The following is a 19,631-nucleotide window of genomic DNA, read 5'->3' on the forward strand; positions in this document are numbered from 1 at the left end:
AATATTGAGGTAGCATTTAATCTAGAAGAGTACTGTACTTATTAACAGGGTATATGGTCTGAGATAGGGGAAGGCCCGTTATTTCATACTTACTTGGTGGACAGGCATTTCCATTCTCAGTGCCACATTCGACCACCTCCTCAGCATCACCAATGCAGTCATTTCCTCCATACATCGGTGGTGGGTTGTTACACTCACGTGAACGATTGCGAAGGCCGCCAAAACGGTTACCACTGTCATCAAATGAATAACAGCTGACACTGCATTCCGTGATGAAGTTCCATTCAGACCAGTTGCCATGTTCTGTATGACACAAACAATAGTAATGGAAACAACAGTACAACTTTCAAAACTTGCTGGCATACTTAAGTCGCTACTGAGAGGCCATGTTCATGCAGCTTGAATAGTAGGCAAACATGTACATGTATATAAGCCTTAGAATAGTTTATTGCAAAATTTTATTTGATATACATGTAAGTTCTCAAAGACAAGCTCTAGTAATGGCAATGTAGCATAAATTGAGAATACCAACACAATGTTGGCATGCATGGTCATGTGCTATGATGACTTCTTTAACTTTTTCACACCCCCCATTTCAATGTATTGAGGTCCAACTTTGTTATAGAAAAAGTGGGACTGGGACAAACCATGGTTGTGAAAGGGTTGACAAAGAGGTACAAAATCCCTACAGCTGATTTCAGGTCTACACTATGAAATTTTAGAAGTGATAAATCATGATACAGACAAGGCTGTCTGATCACAGGCCCTAATATACCTCTTAATGTAATGATGTTATGGTATATTCATTCTCTCAAGTTGCAAAGTTGATGAAACATGATATCATATCATACATATATATTTAAAATGAATTTAAAATTTTAAGAAAGTTACATGTAAAGGTAAAGTGGATAAACTTTTATTGGGAAAGATGTGTACATTTGGAAAGATGTGATGGTATAGATGCTGGGTTTAGGATCACATGACATGCAGCATCTGACACGAGCTTCAGAGACTCAAGTCTCTTTCTTTATTATTATTGTAACCTGATAGACTCTATGGCTACCATGTGCAGCCATGATTGAAAATGTCAGGACATGGAAATTATTTGTAAAAAGGAATAGTAATTGATTAGTTCTTAATGAGTGTCAAAGTATACTATAGTTAAGAAATTTTTATTGATATGATTGACTTTGACATACCTGGTGGACACTGAGAACCACAACTCTGCCACTCTGTTGCATTGCCAACACAGTCTTCACCGTCAAGAATTGGTGCTGGATTGTTACATGTTCTATTACGATACTTGGTACCCAGTCCAGCAGACTCATCACATGTTGCCGAGCAACTAGACCAACTACTCCAGGAGCCCCAGTTTCCAGATGCTGTTGGGAAATTGGAATGGCATGGAATTACCATTTCAGTAATATGTCATGTATTTTAAGAATTGGCATATCATCTCTTAAGTAGTATTGAGTACCTCCTTTAATACTGTCTCAGGACTCCCCTGACACATAATATACATTGTTGTGATCAATCTGGAATTTGTTTACCATTAACAGCAATATGCATTTCATGCATGCAAGCTGAGGTGATGAAGTAAATAACCAGTATTTAACACACTTTTTAAAGAAGAATTAGAAACTATGGTCAATAATAAATGTGAACACAAATAGCCAATAACCACTCAAAGTTACCATATAACATTGCTGCTGTCTATCTTATGAATGGCTGTATTATGTACTTTGCTGGCTGTCTTTCCCAGTTCAAATCAATGTGACAGAAAAATAACATCAGAAACTAATACGCCATTATAGAAGTAGAACAGGAAACATCGTGTGTAAGAATTTAGTGATACATGCAATTGTTAACCCTTTGAGCGCCAAAGTCAATTTTTGTCGCCTATATCAAAATATACACCAGTCAATTTTTTTCTAATTTTTGCTAAAATTTTGATAAAAAACTGAAGCAAATATAATGTGATGTTCATTTGGTCCAAAATTGTCAAAAAAATTACAGAAAAATTCACAAAATTGGTAAAATCTTGCACACTATAATTTTGGTGGAAAAAATTGCAGCGCTCAAAGGGTTAAAAATACTGGTGCTACTAGGAAGTCACATCTATCAAACACATCTTGCAATATTTTTAGATGTTAAATCCATCGTAATATCAGGGTACTTACTCTGAGAGATTTCACAGATGTATCCTAGCTGACTTGTACATGAATGGTCTCCTAGCAACCATTCCTTTAGAACAGCGTCATAGGTCAAGGCTACACAGGCCACTCCTGAATTTTGAGGATAATTTCTTGCCCATGGTGAATCATTTGGCCATGATGACGTCGTTGGACCTCCACTGTTATCATCGAAGGTCAAGTTCTGATTTGCATATTTCATGCCAGTGAAATAGAAATCAGATGTGCGAGCACCGAATGATTTCAGTTCAAAGTGAACATATTCTTGCTCATCATAGTTATTGATATAAACCAAATGACCGGTGGAATTGGTGAGTTCTTCACAAACTGTCTTGGCTTGGCCGTACATTAGGGTGTCATTAAGTAGCACCTTGTAGCAACTGTCGTAACGTGTATCAAACCCATGAGGACAGGTCACTGAAAACAGAATATGCAAGTCAATTGAACATCCTAATACTGATAAGAAATGTCACACTTCTGTTTATACAAGTAATTTCACAGCACATACAGTATGAGGAATTAAATCATAAATGTCAATGCCAACTGAACACAGTCTTTTCACATTTGTTGGTACATGTATGTAAACTGTCAAGCTATTGGCATTCCACATAAATCAAGGCCAAGCAGGAATATCATACAGGTGTCAAAACCCATGAAAAAGATCTATATTTCAAATTAAAAATTACATGTGTGTTTGTAACTCACCAATAGGGCATGGATCAAAGCAGACCCTAGCATCCACATCATCACCAGTACAGTTGGCACCACCCAGTACAGGCAGTGGGTCATTGCATTCACGGCTACGTGTCTGTGTTCCATTCCCACAGCTTGTACTACACTCTGACCACGGTGACCAACTTCCCCAACTGCCTGGGGCTGTAGCAATGTAAAATGTGAAAAGGAAAGACATTAAAAGACTGATCTGTATGGTTTTATTCTGCAAGGACAATCTGAAATCAGATTTTACAATTTAAAAGCTGCTAAATGATCGAGTTTTCATTGAAAAATTTGCAAGAAAAGTGATATAACTTCATTTAATTCTTTCTTGCATGGCAAAATCACAAACTTTCAAAGATGTTGTTTCAGAAGAAAAAAGCTCTTCAGCAGAACATAATCTTCAGGGAACACTATAGTTATTGCTTATATTAAAGGTAAATAATGTTTTCCTATAACAGCTAATTTCTTCTTCAAATAAAACAATTTTCATGACACAGAGTTGAAACCATGAAAAAAATAATTATGTCGAAAGTGACACGCTATAATTCTTTTACTGTAACACTCTGCAGCTTCGATTGCCTTTATGATTTTCTTATAACAGATACCTTATGTTCTAAGATATTACATGTTTTGATTCTAATTTTCTTTCTCTTTCTTTCTTTACCAATTTTATGAATAAAAACCAGCTTTGCAGGGCTCGAAATAATACCTGTCTGCCTGTCCTGGACAAGCGAAATTTGGCCTGGGACAATTAGTTTTGAAAAGTAGTTGTCCAAGTGGACAGGTAGGTTTTTTCAGGCTGAAACCAGTATTTCAACCGATTGACTACATCAAATATTCATAAGTTTAAATTTATGTACCTTTTAAAATTTTGAAAATCATTATTTGGATATTTACCTGTCAGAAAAAAGTAAAAGAAAGTTCGATAATATCTAATCACTGTTTACAGGAGGCAACCATGTTGATTTATCTAAGGTCACGTCTCAAATCTCTTAGATTGGGAGATTCTCAGAGCTATCTCGACTCAGAGGGCACTGTTACGCCAGTTTGCATATGATACAGGCATGAGTTTGTTGAATTGAATTGAAACTAGTATAGTTTCTTAGAATAAATTATGCCATTTTGGACAGGTACTTTTCTCACTGGGACAGGTACTTTTTATTTTGACTTGTCCAGTGGTATTTCGAGCCCTGCTTTGATGAGTCTGAGAACAAAACGATCTGAATAGTTAACAGGCAAGTTTAGAAATCTACAAATAAATCGGAGCATAGCTGAAAAGCTGAAGCGTCTTCATATCTTACAGAATTTTTACAAGCATGCTAAGTAATGACATACCTTGATTTTGTTCACAGATGTAGCCAAGACTGTCTGTACCATCTGAATTTGCCCAGAGCCACATTTTTTCAGCGCTATCATAGGCTAATACGACACGTACAGCAGTTGCATCACTATCATCTGGGTATCCAGACACCCACACTGCCATATTGTCATACTGCCATGTTGTGACGTTGGGACTGCCATCTGCACCATCAAACGCCAAATCACTGCCTGTGTAGTTGTTTCCCGTGTAAAACATTGCATTGTCATTGGCATGCCATGTTTTCCGCAGGCTATAATCCAGGAATCTTTGCTCAAAATAATCATTCACATGCAGCAGATGAGCCTGAGGAGCAGATGATGCGCATCCATCTTTGGCTTGGTCATAGGTACCAGTGTTGTTCATTACCATGAGATAGCATGAATCATACATTGGAATAAAACCATCTGGGCAGGAAACTGCAAAAAAATAATGAAAATGTGCATTGCAGTTATGTATTTACATCTTGAAAGCAAATACAAATTTATGAAAATCACTTTTTCAAACTTGTTTATCTACTTTGCCGAGAAAAAGTTGGAACAATTCTCTGTAAATTGATATTTAATTTATGGTTTCATCTGCCTAAGAACAGCATAAATGAATCAAAGCCACAGTGATATTTTACACAGTGTCATGTACACTCCTTAATAAAAATAGCGTCAATGACACTGTAGCTCCCATCCTGGACTATTTAGTGTTTGTTCTCTGGTCAGATATTTGAACATGTGTGAAAGGGATAAAGTGCATGAAGTGAAAATACTTAAATGTAATGTACTGGAGACAGTGAAATATGTTTAATGTAATTATTCATAATATAAAATGGAAAAAATACAGAATTAGATATATCGAATACTGTGATACAACCATTAACTCAACAAGTCATTTACAATGACATAGTCCCACTTGTAATAGGAGTATTAGTCTTGATGGGGCAGGAAAATGTGGTCATTAAGAAGTATCACTGGAGTGTATATGTTGAGATCTATGGGCACATAGGTCTATGTCGTTGTTCCCAATTTGAAACACATGAGGCATGTCTAAGTTATGGTTCTAAATCGGGAAAAAAGATCAGACCTCTAGCAGTATTGGCCAGCCAAGAAATACATATGCACATTATAAATGAGGTACAAGATGTGAAATCTTAAGGTCTAATATCCTATCAAAATTGGAGGGTATAGAACTTGTGGTTACTGAAATATGCATATATATGTATAATCAAGGTCAAAGGTCATCGAGGTCACATGACATTTTGAAAAAAAAAATTATATTGCTAATTAATCCCTATATGCCAAAAATCAGATCTCTAGCTCTATTCGCTTGCCCAGAATTAGATGTGTACATAATTAATGAGGTAAAGCGTGTGTTGTCATAAGGTCTCCCATCCTACTAAATACAAAGGACATAGCACTTGTGGTTACTTATTTATTGACATAAACATATATTTTAGGTAAAAGGTCATCGAGGTCACATGACATTTGGTCAAAAAATTTCTCTCCTGTAGTTATCCCTATATACCAAAAATCAGACATCCAGCTCTATTGGCTCGCTCAGAATTAGATATGTGCATAATTAATGAGGTACAGTATGTGGCGTCATAAGGTGTCCAATCATACCATACATGAAGGGTGTAGCACTTGTGGTTACTGAGTTATGGACAAATATGTATATTTGAGGTCAAAGGTCACCAAGGCCACGTGACATTTTGTCAAAAAAATTGTATTGCTAAGTTATCCCTATATACCAAAAATCAGACCTCTAGCTCTATTGGCTCGCTCAAAATTAGATATGCGCATAATTAATGAGGTACAATATGTGGCGTCATAAGGTGTCCCATCATACCATACATGAAGGCTGTAGCACTTGTGGTTACTGAGTTATGGACAAATATGTATATTTGAGGTCAAAGGTCACCGAGGTCACGTGACATTTTGTCAAAAAAATTGTTTTGCTAAGTTATCCCTATATACCAAAAATCAGACCTCTAGCTCTATTGGCTCGCTCAAAATTAGATATGCACATAATTAATGAGGTACAATATGTGGCGTCATAAGGTGTCCCATCATACCATACATGAAGGCTGTAGCACTTGTGGTTACTGAGTTATGGACAAATATGTATATTTGAGGTCAAAGGTCACCGAGGTCACGTGACATTTTGTCAAAAAAATTGTTTTGCTAAGTTATCCCTATATACCAAAAATCAGACCTCTAGCTCTATGGCTCGCTCAAAATTAGATATGTGCATAATTAATGAGGTACAATATGTGGCATCATAAGGTGTCCCATCATACCATATATGAAGGGTGGTAGCACTTGTGGTTACTGAGTTATGGACAAATATGTATATTTGAGATCAAAGGTCATCAAGGTCACATGACATTTTGTCAAAATATCCGAGATATCTGCGTGAACGGATGGACTCACGGATGGACGAACAGACGGACATGACCCAATCTATAAGCTCACTGGACTTCATCCGTGGGGACTAAAAATTGTGTCACTGCATCCTTTTTGCAATATGAATACAATGAGAAACTAAATTTTTATTTTTCGTGGCCTTATACATGGGAGTCTATGGAGATCTGCCTTATACATGGGAGTCTATGGACGTGTAAACTAAAAATATGCAAATTTCACCACGATTTGCCCAAATTTGGGAAAGGTCACTCCTATGCACTTCCATACCAAGTTTCAAATCAATCGGACTTGTGGTTTCAGAGCAGGAGCTTTTTGGACCAAAAATGGGAGAAAATTACAAAAAAATTCATGAAAAATAGCAAGTCCAAGATACTGACCCAAGATGTGCACAATCATTTCATGTCAGCCCAAAGTACTTACATGCTAATTTTTCATGTAATCTGCTCAGTGGTTATTGAGTTTTTTCAATTTTGACTGTTTTTACATTTTTTCACTTAATTTGCATATTTTTGCAATGACAACTTCATTTGAACAAAATCTCATCTACAGCCCATCATCCATGTACACACCAAATATCAAGATGAAATGTACAGCGGTTTTGGATTTTTGATGTTGACGGACAGACATACAGACATACAGACATTTCCCTAGCCTATAAGAATAGCTTAAGCTTATAAGAATTGCCATATATACATATGGCTATGGGAGCTTAAAACACAGGCTCAGGCATATGTGGACAAAGCACACGTTTGTCAAAATATTGAAGAAATTGAACTGTGTTGTTGCAGACTCTTTCTTATTATTGTTTTATAACTTTTATCATTTTGAAAGAGCACTTTTGAAACATGACTGCAGGTTTCTTGAACAGCAGCAGTAATAGTATACAGACAGAATTCACTACCCCTTTCTTCATAATGAACATCCTTCACCAGACTGACCTCTAATAATATTGTACAACATGTTTACCTATAGGACACTCTACACCGCAGCTCTGTGCCTCTGTATTAGGTAATGTACAATTTTGCCCTCCTAAGATAGGTGCTGGGTCGTCACACTGCCGGGTACGATACTGCACACCTTCGCCTGGACCACATGTCACATTGCAGTCACCCCATCTTGACCAGTCACTGTAACTTCCATTACCTACATGACAAAATCAAACCCTTACTCATTAGATGTTTGATATTGAATATATATATATATGTATCTTACATTTATTGCGAAAAAAGGAATTGCAAGAATTGATATCATGAGTTTCCCAGATCTAGCATTATACATTATGACACATAGTACAAAGATTAGAAATTATGCTTTGGAGTCCTTGAGGATGATATTGCTACAATTTAACCTTTGGGTTGCTCAAATAGTCAAAAAGGTTTCAATTGATGCTAAACTAATACTGTAACTAATATAACTAATGCTGCAACCATAAGTTTGTTAATGGTTATCAACCATTTGGTGCAGATAGGAAATAGATACACAAATACTCTACATCATCAAAAAAGGTAAAACAACACACAATAATATAGATTGTTAAAGGTATACAGTCACCTGTAATCTAAATATGCCCATATATGGTCAAAGGGGCGTTCTTTGGTATTCAAAATGCCCACGTGAGGGCGCTGTTTTCAAAAAGCAGCCACCCGCTTAAAATCTGTGATTGGTTAGATTTTCTCTTTCCATGGTAACTGTGGCAAAATTGGAACAGGTGACAGTATACCTTTTACAGCTATGGTTATTAACCATTTGGTGCAGATAGGAAATAGATACACAAATACTCTACATTGTCAAAAAAAGTAAAACAACACACAATAATATAGATTGTAAACAGCTATGAGGCTATGTAAAAATACAGCAAAAAACATGTGTATCAGTATTTGGTACATCTGTATATTGGTACTTCTTGATTTTTGCTGGTTGAAATGCACTCTGCAAACCAAACAGTAAAGTCACTTAACCTTAACTATCTACTTGTAAAAACTTACTTACCAATATTTGCTTCACAGATATATCCCATGGAAGCTGTGCACTGACTAGCAGCCCATCTCCAAGTGCCAAGAGTGTCATTGTATGAGAGAATGACACATGACCCTGAACCACTGGGTTGACCCAATAACCATGGACTCTGATTGGTTGACTCCCAAGATGTCATACTGATGGACTGTCCAATTGCATCTGAGTATTGCCAATCTAAACTGACATCTACACTGATGTTGCTCGTCTGCACCTGATGTCCAGTGTATATGACATCACCAAGGTTGACGCCAGCTTCGTCTAGCATCTCAGTAATAAAGGCTTCCTCTTCAAGGTCATTGATGAAAACAAGATGGCTGCCGTACGGGTCTTGAAGCTGTTCACAGGCTGTCTTTGCCAGAATTGTAGTCTGTGTTTGCAGTGAGCTCCAGCTTGTAGCATGTGTCATATCGACGAATAAACCCATCAGGACATTCAACTGGTAAAAAGAAAATCCCTCACATGTCATCAAAAGTTCTTTTCCAGTATTGAATATCACATTCTGCCAAATGGAGCACCGAAACTGAGTTTTTTTCATTTTGGTTACCCCAAGCTACAACTGACTTTTGTTTGTAAGAATTTGCATAACCTGGACTTTCATATATCTAAATTTGCTAACAAAATTGGTCTTCAACATTTGTTCATAAGTCATCAAAAACAATGTTTATAAATGATATTCACTATTGTCTATAGACATACATTGGTACATGAAGACAGAAAAATACTAAGATTTTCAGCTGGCTTGACATTTTGGTTGTGGTTGAATAACACTGAAGTATGATTGACACTATAAAAAGTGAACCGATTTGGTGCATATTTATATATATTTATACTGGTCAATGTCAAATATCTAAGCGCAATGATTAACCTGCCATATACTGTACAAAATATATTTCCAGTCCTTTATGGAAAATGCTAAGAGGTTGCTTAATCATATTACAAGAATTTGAACAGGAATGTTTTGCAAAACACAGTAGAGAAATCAGAAATACCTACCAATGGGACAAACAACACCACAGGGTATAGTCTCATTGCTAGGACCGATGCAATCATCTCCTGTCAGAAGGGGTGCTGGATTTGTGCAGTTTCTGGTGCGAATCTGTACGCCTTGGCCAGGTCCACATGTGACGCTACATTCACTCCACTCAGACCATTCACTCCAATTGCCATGTACTGATGAAGAAATGTGAGAAAAATTATCAGCAATACTTTACAGGTCAGAAAGAGATTAGTCGCTCATAATTGACATTTTTCATATCAAGTACTTCAACATTACATAAGTAAGCATGGTACAAAGAAGTCTGGAAAAAGACATACTGCTGAGAAATATGAACATAATCACAGTCAAGTTTCTGAAAAATCATCAAGTTTAGATAATAGCAAGTCATATCAGTGAAAATCATGTGTATGCAAGTTCTCAGTTTAAAGGGACAAAGTCGACCATTTTTCATAAATTTTGTTTGATGCAAGATACTTCTTATATTGTTTGACATGTTGAAAGATGCTGAATAAATGGGTGACCATGCATATATTCGACCCTGGCTTTAGACAAATTAAATGAAACCATCACGAAAATGAATTAATGGTCTTGACCAATAATAGGACCGTTCACAGTTTACGTCACTGTTCTCTCTTAATATGCAAAAATAAATATTTGTCCGCATTTTTAGATCACGCTTTTGAAAATTACGCATGCAAGAACGACGAAAATACATCTCAGTGGGCGACAGCTAGTGTAACAGTGAATACTAAAAAACATATTCACGACTCAGAGTACAAGCTGCAAAAACAGCCACGCATGCAACATTGATAAATTTGTCCGCATTTCAAGCTGCGTGTCCGATGTCCGCGGCGCGTACAGCTATATTTAGTAACAAACCTGTAACCGTGAACAAGGCTATTCATTTTCGTGATGGTTTCATGTATTGTGTCTAAAACCAGGGTCGAATATATGCATGGTCACCCATTCACTCAGTATCTTTCAACATGTCAAACAAAATAAGTAGTATCTCGTATCAAACAAAATTCAGGAAAAATAGCCGACTTTGTCCCTTTAAAAATATCAAGTGCATAACATATGTATTGAAGACCATTTGCTTTTGGTTGTGGTTATAACCAACCTGACTTAATAACGACTGATGAACCTTTAACCCTTATCATGCCAAGTTCATATGTCACTAATAAGTTAAGTAGGTTAAAACCAGTAGGACATTACATGTCCTATATGTTGCACTTTAACAAAGACTTGAACATTTGAAGGCTCCTGAAAATTTACATACTGTAAGCATGACTTTAACTGACTAAACCTGCTACAGCACACTATACTAAGTAGTTTAAAATATGTACAGGTTTTGGCTCAATGCTATGGCTTTTTACTGACTGGGCAGAAGGGGATGTGACAAGCCTTACAAGAGAAGGGTGAACAACAGCTGTCAAAAGGCAGTGCTTAAAGTGCTAGAATCAGTTTAAAATGAGTTTGTGTTTTATGTTTATTGCTTACCTCTGTCAATTTCACAGATATAACCCTGGACCTCATCACATGCCAGGTTCCGCCAGACCCATCCTTGGCTTTCATACAGGTAAGCCATGCATGCTTGGTTACCAGTTGGGTAAGCCTGAGCCCAGTGATCTACAGTGCCGTTCACTGTCATCCATGTACTCAAAATAGGACTGCCGCTGCCATCGTCAAACGTGATGACTTCAGTACCATTGGCCGATATATATGTCAGACCGATATAGTAGATATCACTGGTATCAGCACCAGCATCAATTAATTGATCGCCAACATACAGCTGTTCTTCAAAATTATCAGGGTAGAAGAGATGACCTCTCATTGACTGACAGACTTCTTTGGCAGCTGGTTGATCAGCATGTTGGTTTGATTCCAGTACAAACAGATAACATGTATGCCATCCTGGAATCTGACCTTCACCACATTCAACTGAAATATGACAAAAAAAGCTGAAGTAAGAATAATATTTTTTCTCATTAATACACAAGCCTGATCTTCAGATACAAAAACTTACACATATTACCATATACTGTTAATACTTGTATACTGGTCACAGTGGTGACTTCAGTCTACATGTGATACTTCTAATACTTAGGCTGCAAACAAGCATTACAGAGAAACATCTACATATTTCTCTCTTTCAGCATGTTTTCTTGTTAGTAAGTGTAATCATCGCTTCAGTTGACACTGTTTCATCTCCATTCTATCAAACAAGGATAAGCATTAGAATGCATAACCATTGCTGAGAAATAAAGAGGCGAGGGCTGATTTTAATTGTGCTGATGTGCTACTGTAAATAAGTTTATATTCATTTACAGTAACTTCAGGTTATACTGGTGTATATTCTTGTAAAGAAATTCTGAAAAACAAACCTGTGAAGTTTTGACACAGTGGTCCTGTGTATCCATCCACACATGTACAGTTGTAACCATTGACATCATCACCGCACGTACCACCGTTCTGGCACGGGTTACTGACACACTCATCAATGTTCTCTTCACAATGGTCACCTACATGATCAGGAAAGTGGATAAGCCTTGCATAGAATGTACAGTGATCAGCCTGACTACTCTGAGCATGTTATCATCAACATCACTGCTGACTGTTTTCGATATTGATGAATCTTTTAGTTATGATGGATTTTGACATAGACAAACAGCTGATATATTTGTCATATGTCAGAAAATAAAACTATACTATGGCAATGTGACTTCTTTAGTTTTTCTGTGTCTTAGTATATCTGACCTTGAACTCTTGGAAATTAGTATTTGCTCAGTGGCTATAGACTTGGTGTAATACATCCATCACTTGTAAATTGTTCATCATGAAAAAAATGATCATGCCAATAACATTTGAAGTTGCTTGCAGCATTGAATATGTACTGGTACAACACCAGAGTTCAATGCATGGCATACCCTTCCCAGTGAATTTCATTTTTAAAAGAAGTACACTTTGATCAGGAAAAACAAGAGTTTTATTTGCATCTTACTGAAAAGCGCACTTAGTTATGTTAGTACTTTACACAGTAGGAGATTTTCAAAATCCCATCATGCTCCAAGTTGAGCCGGACTTACCTGTCCAGCCTGGTGCACATATACATGTGTATCCATTGATGTGATCGATACAGGTACCTCCATGGTTACACGGGTCAGATCCACATTCATTGAAGTCAATCTCGCAGAAATCACCAACAAACCCATCCAGACAGTTACACGTCACGTTCCAAACTTCTGGCAGATTATCAACGCAAGTAGCGTTGTTCCAACACGGGTTGGGTTGGCAATCGTCTGGTAATTATAGAAAAAAACAAACGGGGAAATTACCAAATCGCAAGGGTCGGGATCTGTAATAACTATTTCTCGAAGCAAACGCTGGGAATGTCCTCTGTGAAGTTTCGCCCAGGTGTCAAGTACAGTCCCGCCAGCCACTGGGCCAGGGCAACTTGTCCACTCGGGGCTTCTCCATCCCCTTCCGAGCTCGCGATAGGAATATACCCTTGAGCCCATTTAACTTGCTATTATGTATATCACAATCTTACAGACGCACAAGAATGAAGTTCTGTCTGACAATCTTCCTCACATCATAGACGGAATCAAAGAGCCCACTCGGTCGTCGTCGCTCTTGAACTCCAACAACAACAAGGCTATCGTGACCTCTGGGTCACTTGGTTACCGCCATCTACGGCCATGTACAAATGTACTCGTTTTTATCTGTTAGATCGGTGAAGTTGCATCGAAAACCTTCTGATCAACTGAATAATACGTTTAAAGAGAAGATAAAGTTGTGTAAGAGATGAGCAAAATAATGTTACTTACCTTTACACCCATAGACTTCGAGTCTCATGCAGGGATGTGACTGCGCAGCTATAGCGTGGACTCGTATCCACTGCGCATGTACGGGCGGGGAGAGTACGTTCTTGACTTCGTTATTTTTGTCCTCGTTTGCTTTGAACACCTGTGGATGGTAAATTGTATTGGTTTGTTTCAAATTCGCAAAAACAAACTTTTGTCGAGATTGTTGTAACATGAAGCGTTTTATGATTTGAAAGTGTTCTGTGCGTATATGGGTTACCTCTTATATTGATGAAGTTGTCTATCACGTCGAAGTAAGTAGATCAACAGAAACACGTACCATTTGAAAGAAAGAAATATTTAGGCCTACTGTATTGTTTCCATTCAGTCGAAGACAAAATGATAATATGTCAATTCTACCTTTAAATACAGATTATAAACATGGGGATGGGATAAGCAAGGTTTCTTTTTTGTGAAACTGTTGAAAATGTGGCAAAATAACACGGTGCTTTTTTATAAATGTTCTCTACTCAGTACCGAGCAATATGATCCTCGTAGTACTGCATGAATTTAACATTTGCTTTTGGTTGCTTTTCTGTAAGTTTCAAGGGGCAGAGTTCGTAAAAAATCACGTCTGAATGTCCCTACATAGAAAGTTTCAACCCTATAATTCGTTTGTAAGAGTTTAAAAACTAATTCCGGTGTATTGATTGTTTTCCACAACATCTGATAAATTATTAATCTCAGCTGCTGTATCATTAACAGTGGACGTCGCCAAAGCAACAGCAATACTGTTAAATGTGGGTTGCCTGCAACCTTGTTTTGAGTCTACATGTAAACTGTATCCAGAAGAGAGTATTTTCTTTGAAGAATGAACATTTACGTAAGCAATAGGTTCAAATCTGCTAGACCGAAAAAGGAAAAGAAAATTGTATCTTTTGTACAAGTTATCGATCTAGCCATATCGATCATAGTTTACCAAGAGTGGACTTCATGCAGCCCGTGTGTGGTCAGACATACACTCGACCAAGGTCAATTCTTATGAAAACTGTGAGCCCGTTACACGAGTCGTACCTTTGAAGACCACCAATTGGTAACCTTAAAATTAGGCTTACCCCACTAAAAGGATAGGCGAGATACACTGTTCTGTCCCGCAGTGAAAAAGTCTCTTTTGTTGAACAGAGTGCTAGCCACTTGTTGCCCATTCATGGTTACAAGGAATCGCCCCAGAGTTCACAAGGTTCAAGTGTCAACGTTGTGATGTTGCGTATGTTTTATTATTAAAAATATTCATTCTGATTGAATACAAATCTTGTCTTCAGATTTCGTGCTAAGAATTGGATGTAGTTTGCCACTGATATTTCAATATTATACTCAGGTGTAATGTACCCACATATATGTCCTTCTCCACTGTTGATTTGATCCCATCATATATCTATAAATATTGGGTGGGACATGGAGCTCTTATTCTTTACTCCATGGGTGGACGATGACAGTGTTGGTGTGGTCTTAACAGAGTTTACGTTCTCCCATTCTTACCTTTCTTGCGCCATTTTCAGTGTACTCGCTCCAAGGCCCACTGTCGCTGATGTTGCTATACGTCACGTAATATCTGGTCACGTAGATGTCATCCAATTCTTTGTGACTAAATCCCTGCGTTCCTATTTCATGGACGTATTTCAGTTCTCCCATGTCAACCTACCGACATACAAGCAAGTGATCGAGAGGGGAAGTGCAAAAGTAATTCTTTCAGTATGTCAGTGTGATAAAAGTTGAAGTGAGAATATGGTATGGGGCGTTCAGAGGCAGCGTCTTGAGGCAGCCCGTCCTCAGTTTGAACCGCGACAACTACTGTCAGTGTTTAAATTCGGGCATTTTACGCGGATCTCTAGAGACTGAAAACGTTTGACGGTGCCTACAATAGGAAATCAGAGTTATTTGTATATGTGAGTCGTATTAGTACTTAAGGAATATTTGAGGCGGTCGTATGTGGCAACTCTGGCAAAAGAGACCAATACACGTGATCGTACGGGCCAGTATTCGGTGTTCTGGAATATAAACCCTGGTCTAGTTCTTGATCCATGCATGGCATCGATCGTAGTTGCTCTCTTTCACGACGGTTTTTGTTTGTGTTTTCATGATTTTCAAACGTAGGTAGCCTCGTTAAAAGTTGTACACCTTTGTGATTTTCCTTTTCAGAGATGGATGGATATTTTGAACAATATCTGTTCTTTTTTATTTTATCGCCTTACCTGTACCCATTCTTCGAAGTTATCGATATCAACCAATTCTTCAGAACACCAGGCCCCGACTGAGTTTAATCTAACGTGAGCTTTAGAGATTCCAATTGGACCCCTCTCCATGTCTCCGAGAAATGACGACATTGATATATCGTCCAATGGTATGCTTCCATCGCCGATTCCGACCGCTGGTCGAGGACATTCACCTAGTGAATTAACAGTTTATCACATTAACATGACTATTAATTTTCGGGGTTTATTTGAAAGTCGCTGGCGACAGAAAACCATATTATTTGACGGATTTTCTTGGTTTCTACGCACTTATTTAAGTTAGCGAAAGCTCTACATTCCATTTGTTTAAGGACGAACGAGATGGAATGTCATCATGAAAATCAGGTATTACTTGTACGGAAGTGTTCTCAAAATCAACCCAAATCAGGGAAAAATCAACCCGTGTAAATCAAGGCAAAATCATCGTTGCCAGTAGTATTTCGAACTAAACATCTTCTTTGTTTGAATCACATTTTTTCGTCTAAAAACATTCAAAGACCATTGTTCGGTGAAAGAAAACATCATGTGTTTGCAGACATGATTGTCGAAAATGTTATGCTTCAAATGACCAGCTATCAGAAAAAGAGAGAAATAAAATCTGACCACCGATACGATACCCCAGAATTTCCTGAATTCCCCATGAATTGCTTGACTGTAACTTTTAGCTTTAAAATTGACCGATACAGTAGTTTTCAGAGCTTAAATTCTACAAATATTGCATAAAAAATGACTATTGTCTCGTTACATGACAAGTTACATTGGTTAAATCATGATGTAATTGACGCTTACTATCGTTTACTTTCTTTGCATACTAGGGAAAACAGCTGAAACTTTTGACGATTTTCCCCACATTTTTGGTTTTTTGTTTTTGTATATCAACTACAGTTCTTTTCAACTACTCAAAGCATGTTGAAACACAGCTATTCAGCTTGTCAACTCAGCCTGCACATGTTTTAAATGGTTATTGTTGACAAGTGAATTTCTGTTTGGACTAGATTTCGAATGTACACAATAACAGTGCATTGTTACACAATGTTATATGAAACTAGTGTTGGTAAGCTAAATAGTTGATGTTTCAAAATGATTTTGGGACGAGAACAAATACGTGCAATCGACATATAAATTAAAAATAATGAAACAATAATAAAATGTTACAGCTATTATCCCTTTAACCAAAGGAAGAGACTCACCAATAATTCTCTGATAGTAATCAAAGTTGTTGTCTTCATCAAGGTTGACTCCAAGGCTTTGATACGTGTTAGAACTCAGGTAACACGTCTCTGTTCGGACATTGTAGTCGAAGGATCGACACGTGAAGGAATACTGCACACGACACTCAAAAGCACAATCTTCTTCGCTGATATCAGTCAACGTTAAATTGTAATCTCGCAGAGCATGGTAAGCTGTTTTCTCGTAGTAACTGAACGGATAAACTGTAAAAAGAAGGAATACAAACCGCTGATGTACTATGAAAAAGTCTATAAGGAATTAAACTATTGGCAAAATTTGGGGTTCTTACGATTCTAGCGTCCTCCGCTATCATCAAGTTCACGGGCGACATGCTATAGAAGAAGGTCGAATCTGAGTGACACATTATCAAATTCTAAAAGCATAAAAACACTTATACATCATTTGTGCGAGGAGAGTTTAACTCTGTTTTTGGATTTGTAGTATTTATTGCATATTTTGTCCTGTCATTTCATCGAAATTCGACTTACCTGCAGAATCGACTGCCGTGATGGTGATACTGATCAGTAGGATCTGTAATGAATTTTTGAAATAGAGAATGAATTAACTGCAAAAAGTGTGTTCTTGTATGTTGACACTTAAGTCTTCATTTTAAAATTGCCGTTCTTCCCTCAATACTGACAAACATAATCCATTTACTTGGGCATATACTTCGGTCTGGGGCAGACGATAATCTATAGTGTTCTCATAGTCAATTATGAAATTAAAATATCACCTCTATTGACTCTATTTTTATGTATATTCCACTATTGTTTTTGTAAATGCAAGTTCCTTGTTCTAAATAAAAAAATCATAGATTTAAACTTATCAACAAAATCTGTGTTTGACAGACTTGAGGGCATTGTCTACCTAATACTTTACATTTAAACTTTCAGAACAAAAGTAATTAACGAAAATGGTATCAAAAGTAAAGTTACAGCTATTGTATATGTAAGGAAAACTATCCCAATGAACGTGTTGATTGTATATTGCACAAGATGTCTTACATATAGCCCTATACAGCAGGGATGTAAATGTTGCGGCAAGAAGCGCGGTTTTTTTTTTATTTTTGCCACTTTTGGTGCTATCATGACGAAAATGAATGTACACAGCGTATCTCAAATATTTTTTTGATTTTCGTAGGAACACTACCATCATTCTAGAGATTAACAATACGTGACATGCTGCTGGGTACGCAATTACATCTGTCGTAGTGTAAGAGAAGTTTTAAAATGACCCCTTCCTCCAACTTGAAACTAACACTGCGGTAAATGACAAATATAAAGCGAAACTAAACTTTCTGGTCGATGCGTTTTCCGAAGTTATGAATTGTCTATCCTGCTATAAGAAAACGGGTTTAATGTTTCTTAAGACATAAGGGATGTAATTTCATGAGAGTTACGTAAACTTGCCTAACCAAATAGCAACAAATCTATACATGTGTCTTCGAATGCATTTAATGAAAGTTTATATATGTCAAAAAGTGGGACAATGTCCCATATTCTCATATTCCCACATTTAACAGATATCGGAAACTTTTAGCATGCTCAGAATTAAATTTTTGTTTGGAAGAAACCATACTATTGATCCGTAGTTCTACCATTAAGACAGTTTAGCACAATGCCATGTAAACCATCCTTGATACTTTAACACTCACTTATCTGTCCACAAATCGTTGCAATTTCTGACATTCTAATATTTCCAACATTTCAACAGAAATCGAGAACTTTCATCATGTACTGAATTACATTTTGTTTGGAAGAAGCAAAATATTGATTTTTTAGTTGGACCATGAAAGCAGTTTTAGCACAGCGCAATGTTAACTGTAAAAGGCGAATTTACACTCACCATAGCGATCACCCCAGTGCCGTCGAAGACTTTCCAAGTCATTTTGGGAGGTTACCGCTACACTTACGCAAAGGGCAAATGACGAAAACGTCAACGTCCCATAGGACAAGTGTAGCGACCGTGTTCCTAGTTTTTTTTGTAGCTGTTCCTTGTGCGCAGTTTGTATTTGCACAGAGTTACAAAAGGATGGCTTGCGTAATGAGATCAATAATATTATCGATGTCTTTTGCTTTCCCATTTCTCGCCTTTGTAAAATATGGACGCCTCTCTCCCCCTGGGATATGTCCCCTAGCTGGAAATGTGTGTGAATAATGATTCACAACTTTGTCGTATTTATTTTAGCAACAAATATTTGGAGGAAAATGCTTCATTGCAATTCAGGTCTCTTTCAATGTGAAACTAAATCAATGGAAAACCGCTTTCCATTGAGAGAGGGAGACTGTTTCTTTCTAAAGTCATTTTCGATTTCAAAGGGCACAACAGTTAGCATATTGGAAATCAATATGGCGTCTTTCGACATGCGTAGGTGTCATCTTTAGCCACAGAGGTGACGTCATTGATGCAATAGGTTAAATTTGGGCACATCGCTCGACGAGTAGGATCCTTACTTCTGCTCGGGACCGTTTTTCACGGAGTTCTAAAGTTGGAATATTTGTCTTAGCAAAGAACTTACTGTAGTTGGTACGCACTATGTTACTTATTACGTTCATCCAAAGGTTGCAATGTACGCGCTGTTTCTTTGTTACAATAATAAATCTGATCATTA

General features: G+C 37.3%; 1 protein-coding gene across 1 annotated transcript; it reads right to left on the reverse strand.

Moving 5' to 3' along the window:
• Positions 1-8,898: 8,898 nt before the first annotated feature.
• LOC139132982 (uncharacterized) lies at positions 8,899-19,031 on the reverse strand. Its single transcript, XM_070699326.1, has 11 exons — positions 18,866-19,031; positions 17,509-17,551; positions 16,981-17,223; positions 15,752-15,945; positions 15,039-15,197; positions 13,524-13,662; positions 12,783-12,995; positions 12,081-12,218; positions 11,197-11,637; positions 9,693-9,869; positions 8,899-9,135 (listed from the first exon to the last, which is right to left on the reverse strand). Exons 1-11 carry the CDS (start codon positions 18,905-18,907, stop codon positions 9,038-9,040), a joined length of 1,887 nt encoding a protein of 628 aa, XP_070555427.1. The 5' UTR covers positions 18,908-19,031; the 3' UTR covers positions 8,899-9,037.
• Between the last annotated feature and the right edge of the window lie 600 nt (positions 19,032-19,631).

This window comes from Ptychodera flava, chromosome 5 (assembly GCF_041260155.1).
Source record: "Ptychodera flava strain L36383 chromosome 5, AS_Pfla_20210202, whole genome shotgun sequence".
In the NCBI taxonomy this organism is placed as follows: domain Eukaryota; kingdom Metazoa; phylum Hemichordata; class Enteropneusta; family Ptychoderidae; genus Ptychodera; species Ptychodera flava.

Excerpts from the sequence above, each read along its gene's own strand:
- LOC139132982 (XM_070699326.1), bottom strand. The coding sequence starts at position 18,907 with ATGACTTGGAAAGTCTTCGACGGCACTGGGGTGATCGCTATG. Across the intron at positions 15,946-16,980 it reads TTACTATCAGAGAATTATTG|GTGAATGTCCTCGACCAGCG; the intron begins GTGAGTCTCTTC and ends TTAATTCACTAG. Across the intron at positions 9,870-11,196 it reads TATCTGTGAAATTGACAGAG|TACATGGCAATTGGAGTGAA; the intron begins GTAAGCAATAAA and ends TTTCTTCATCAG.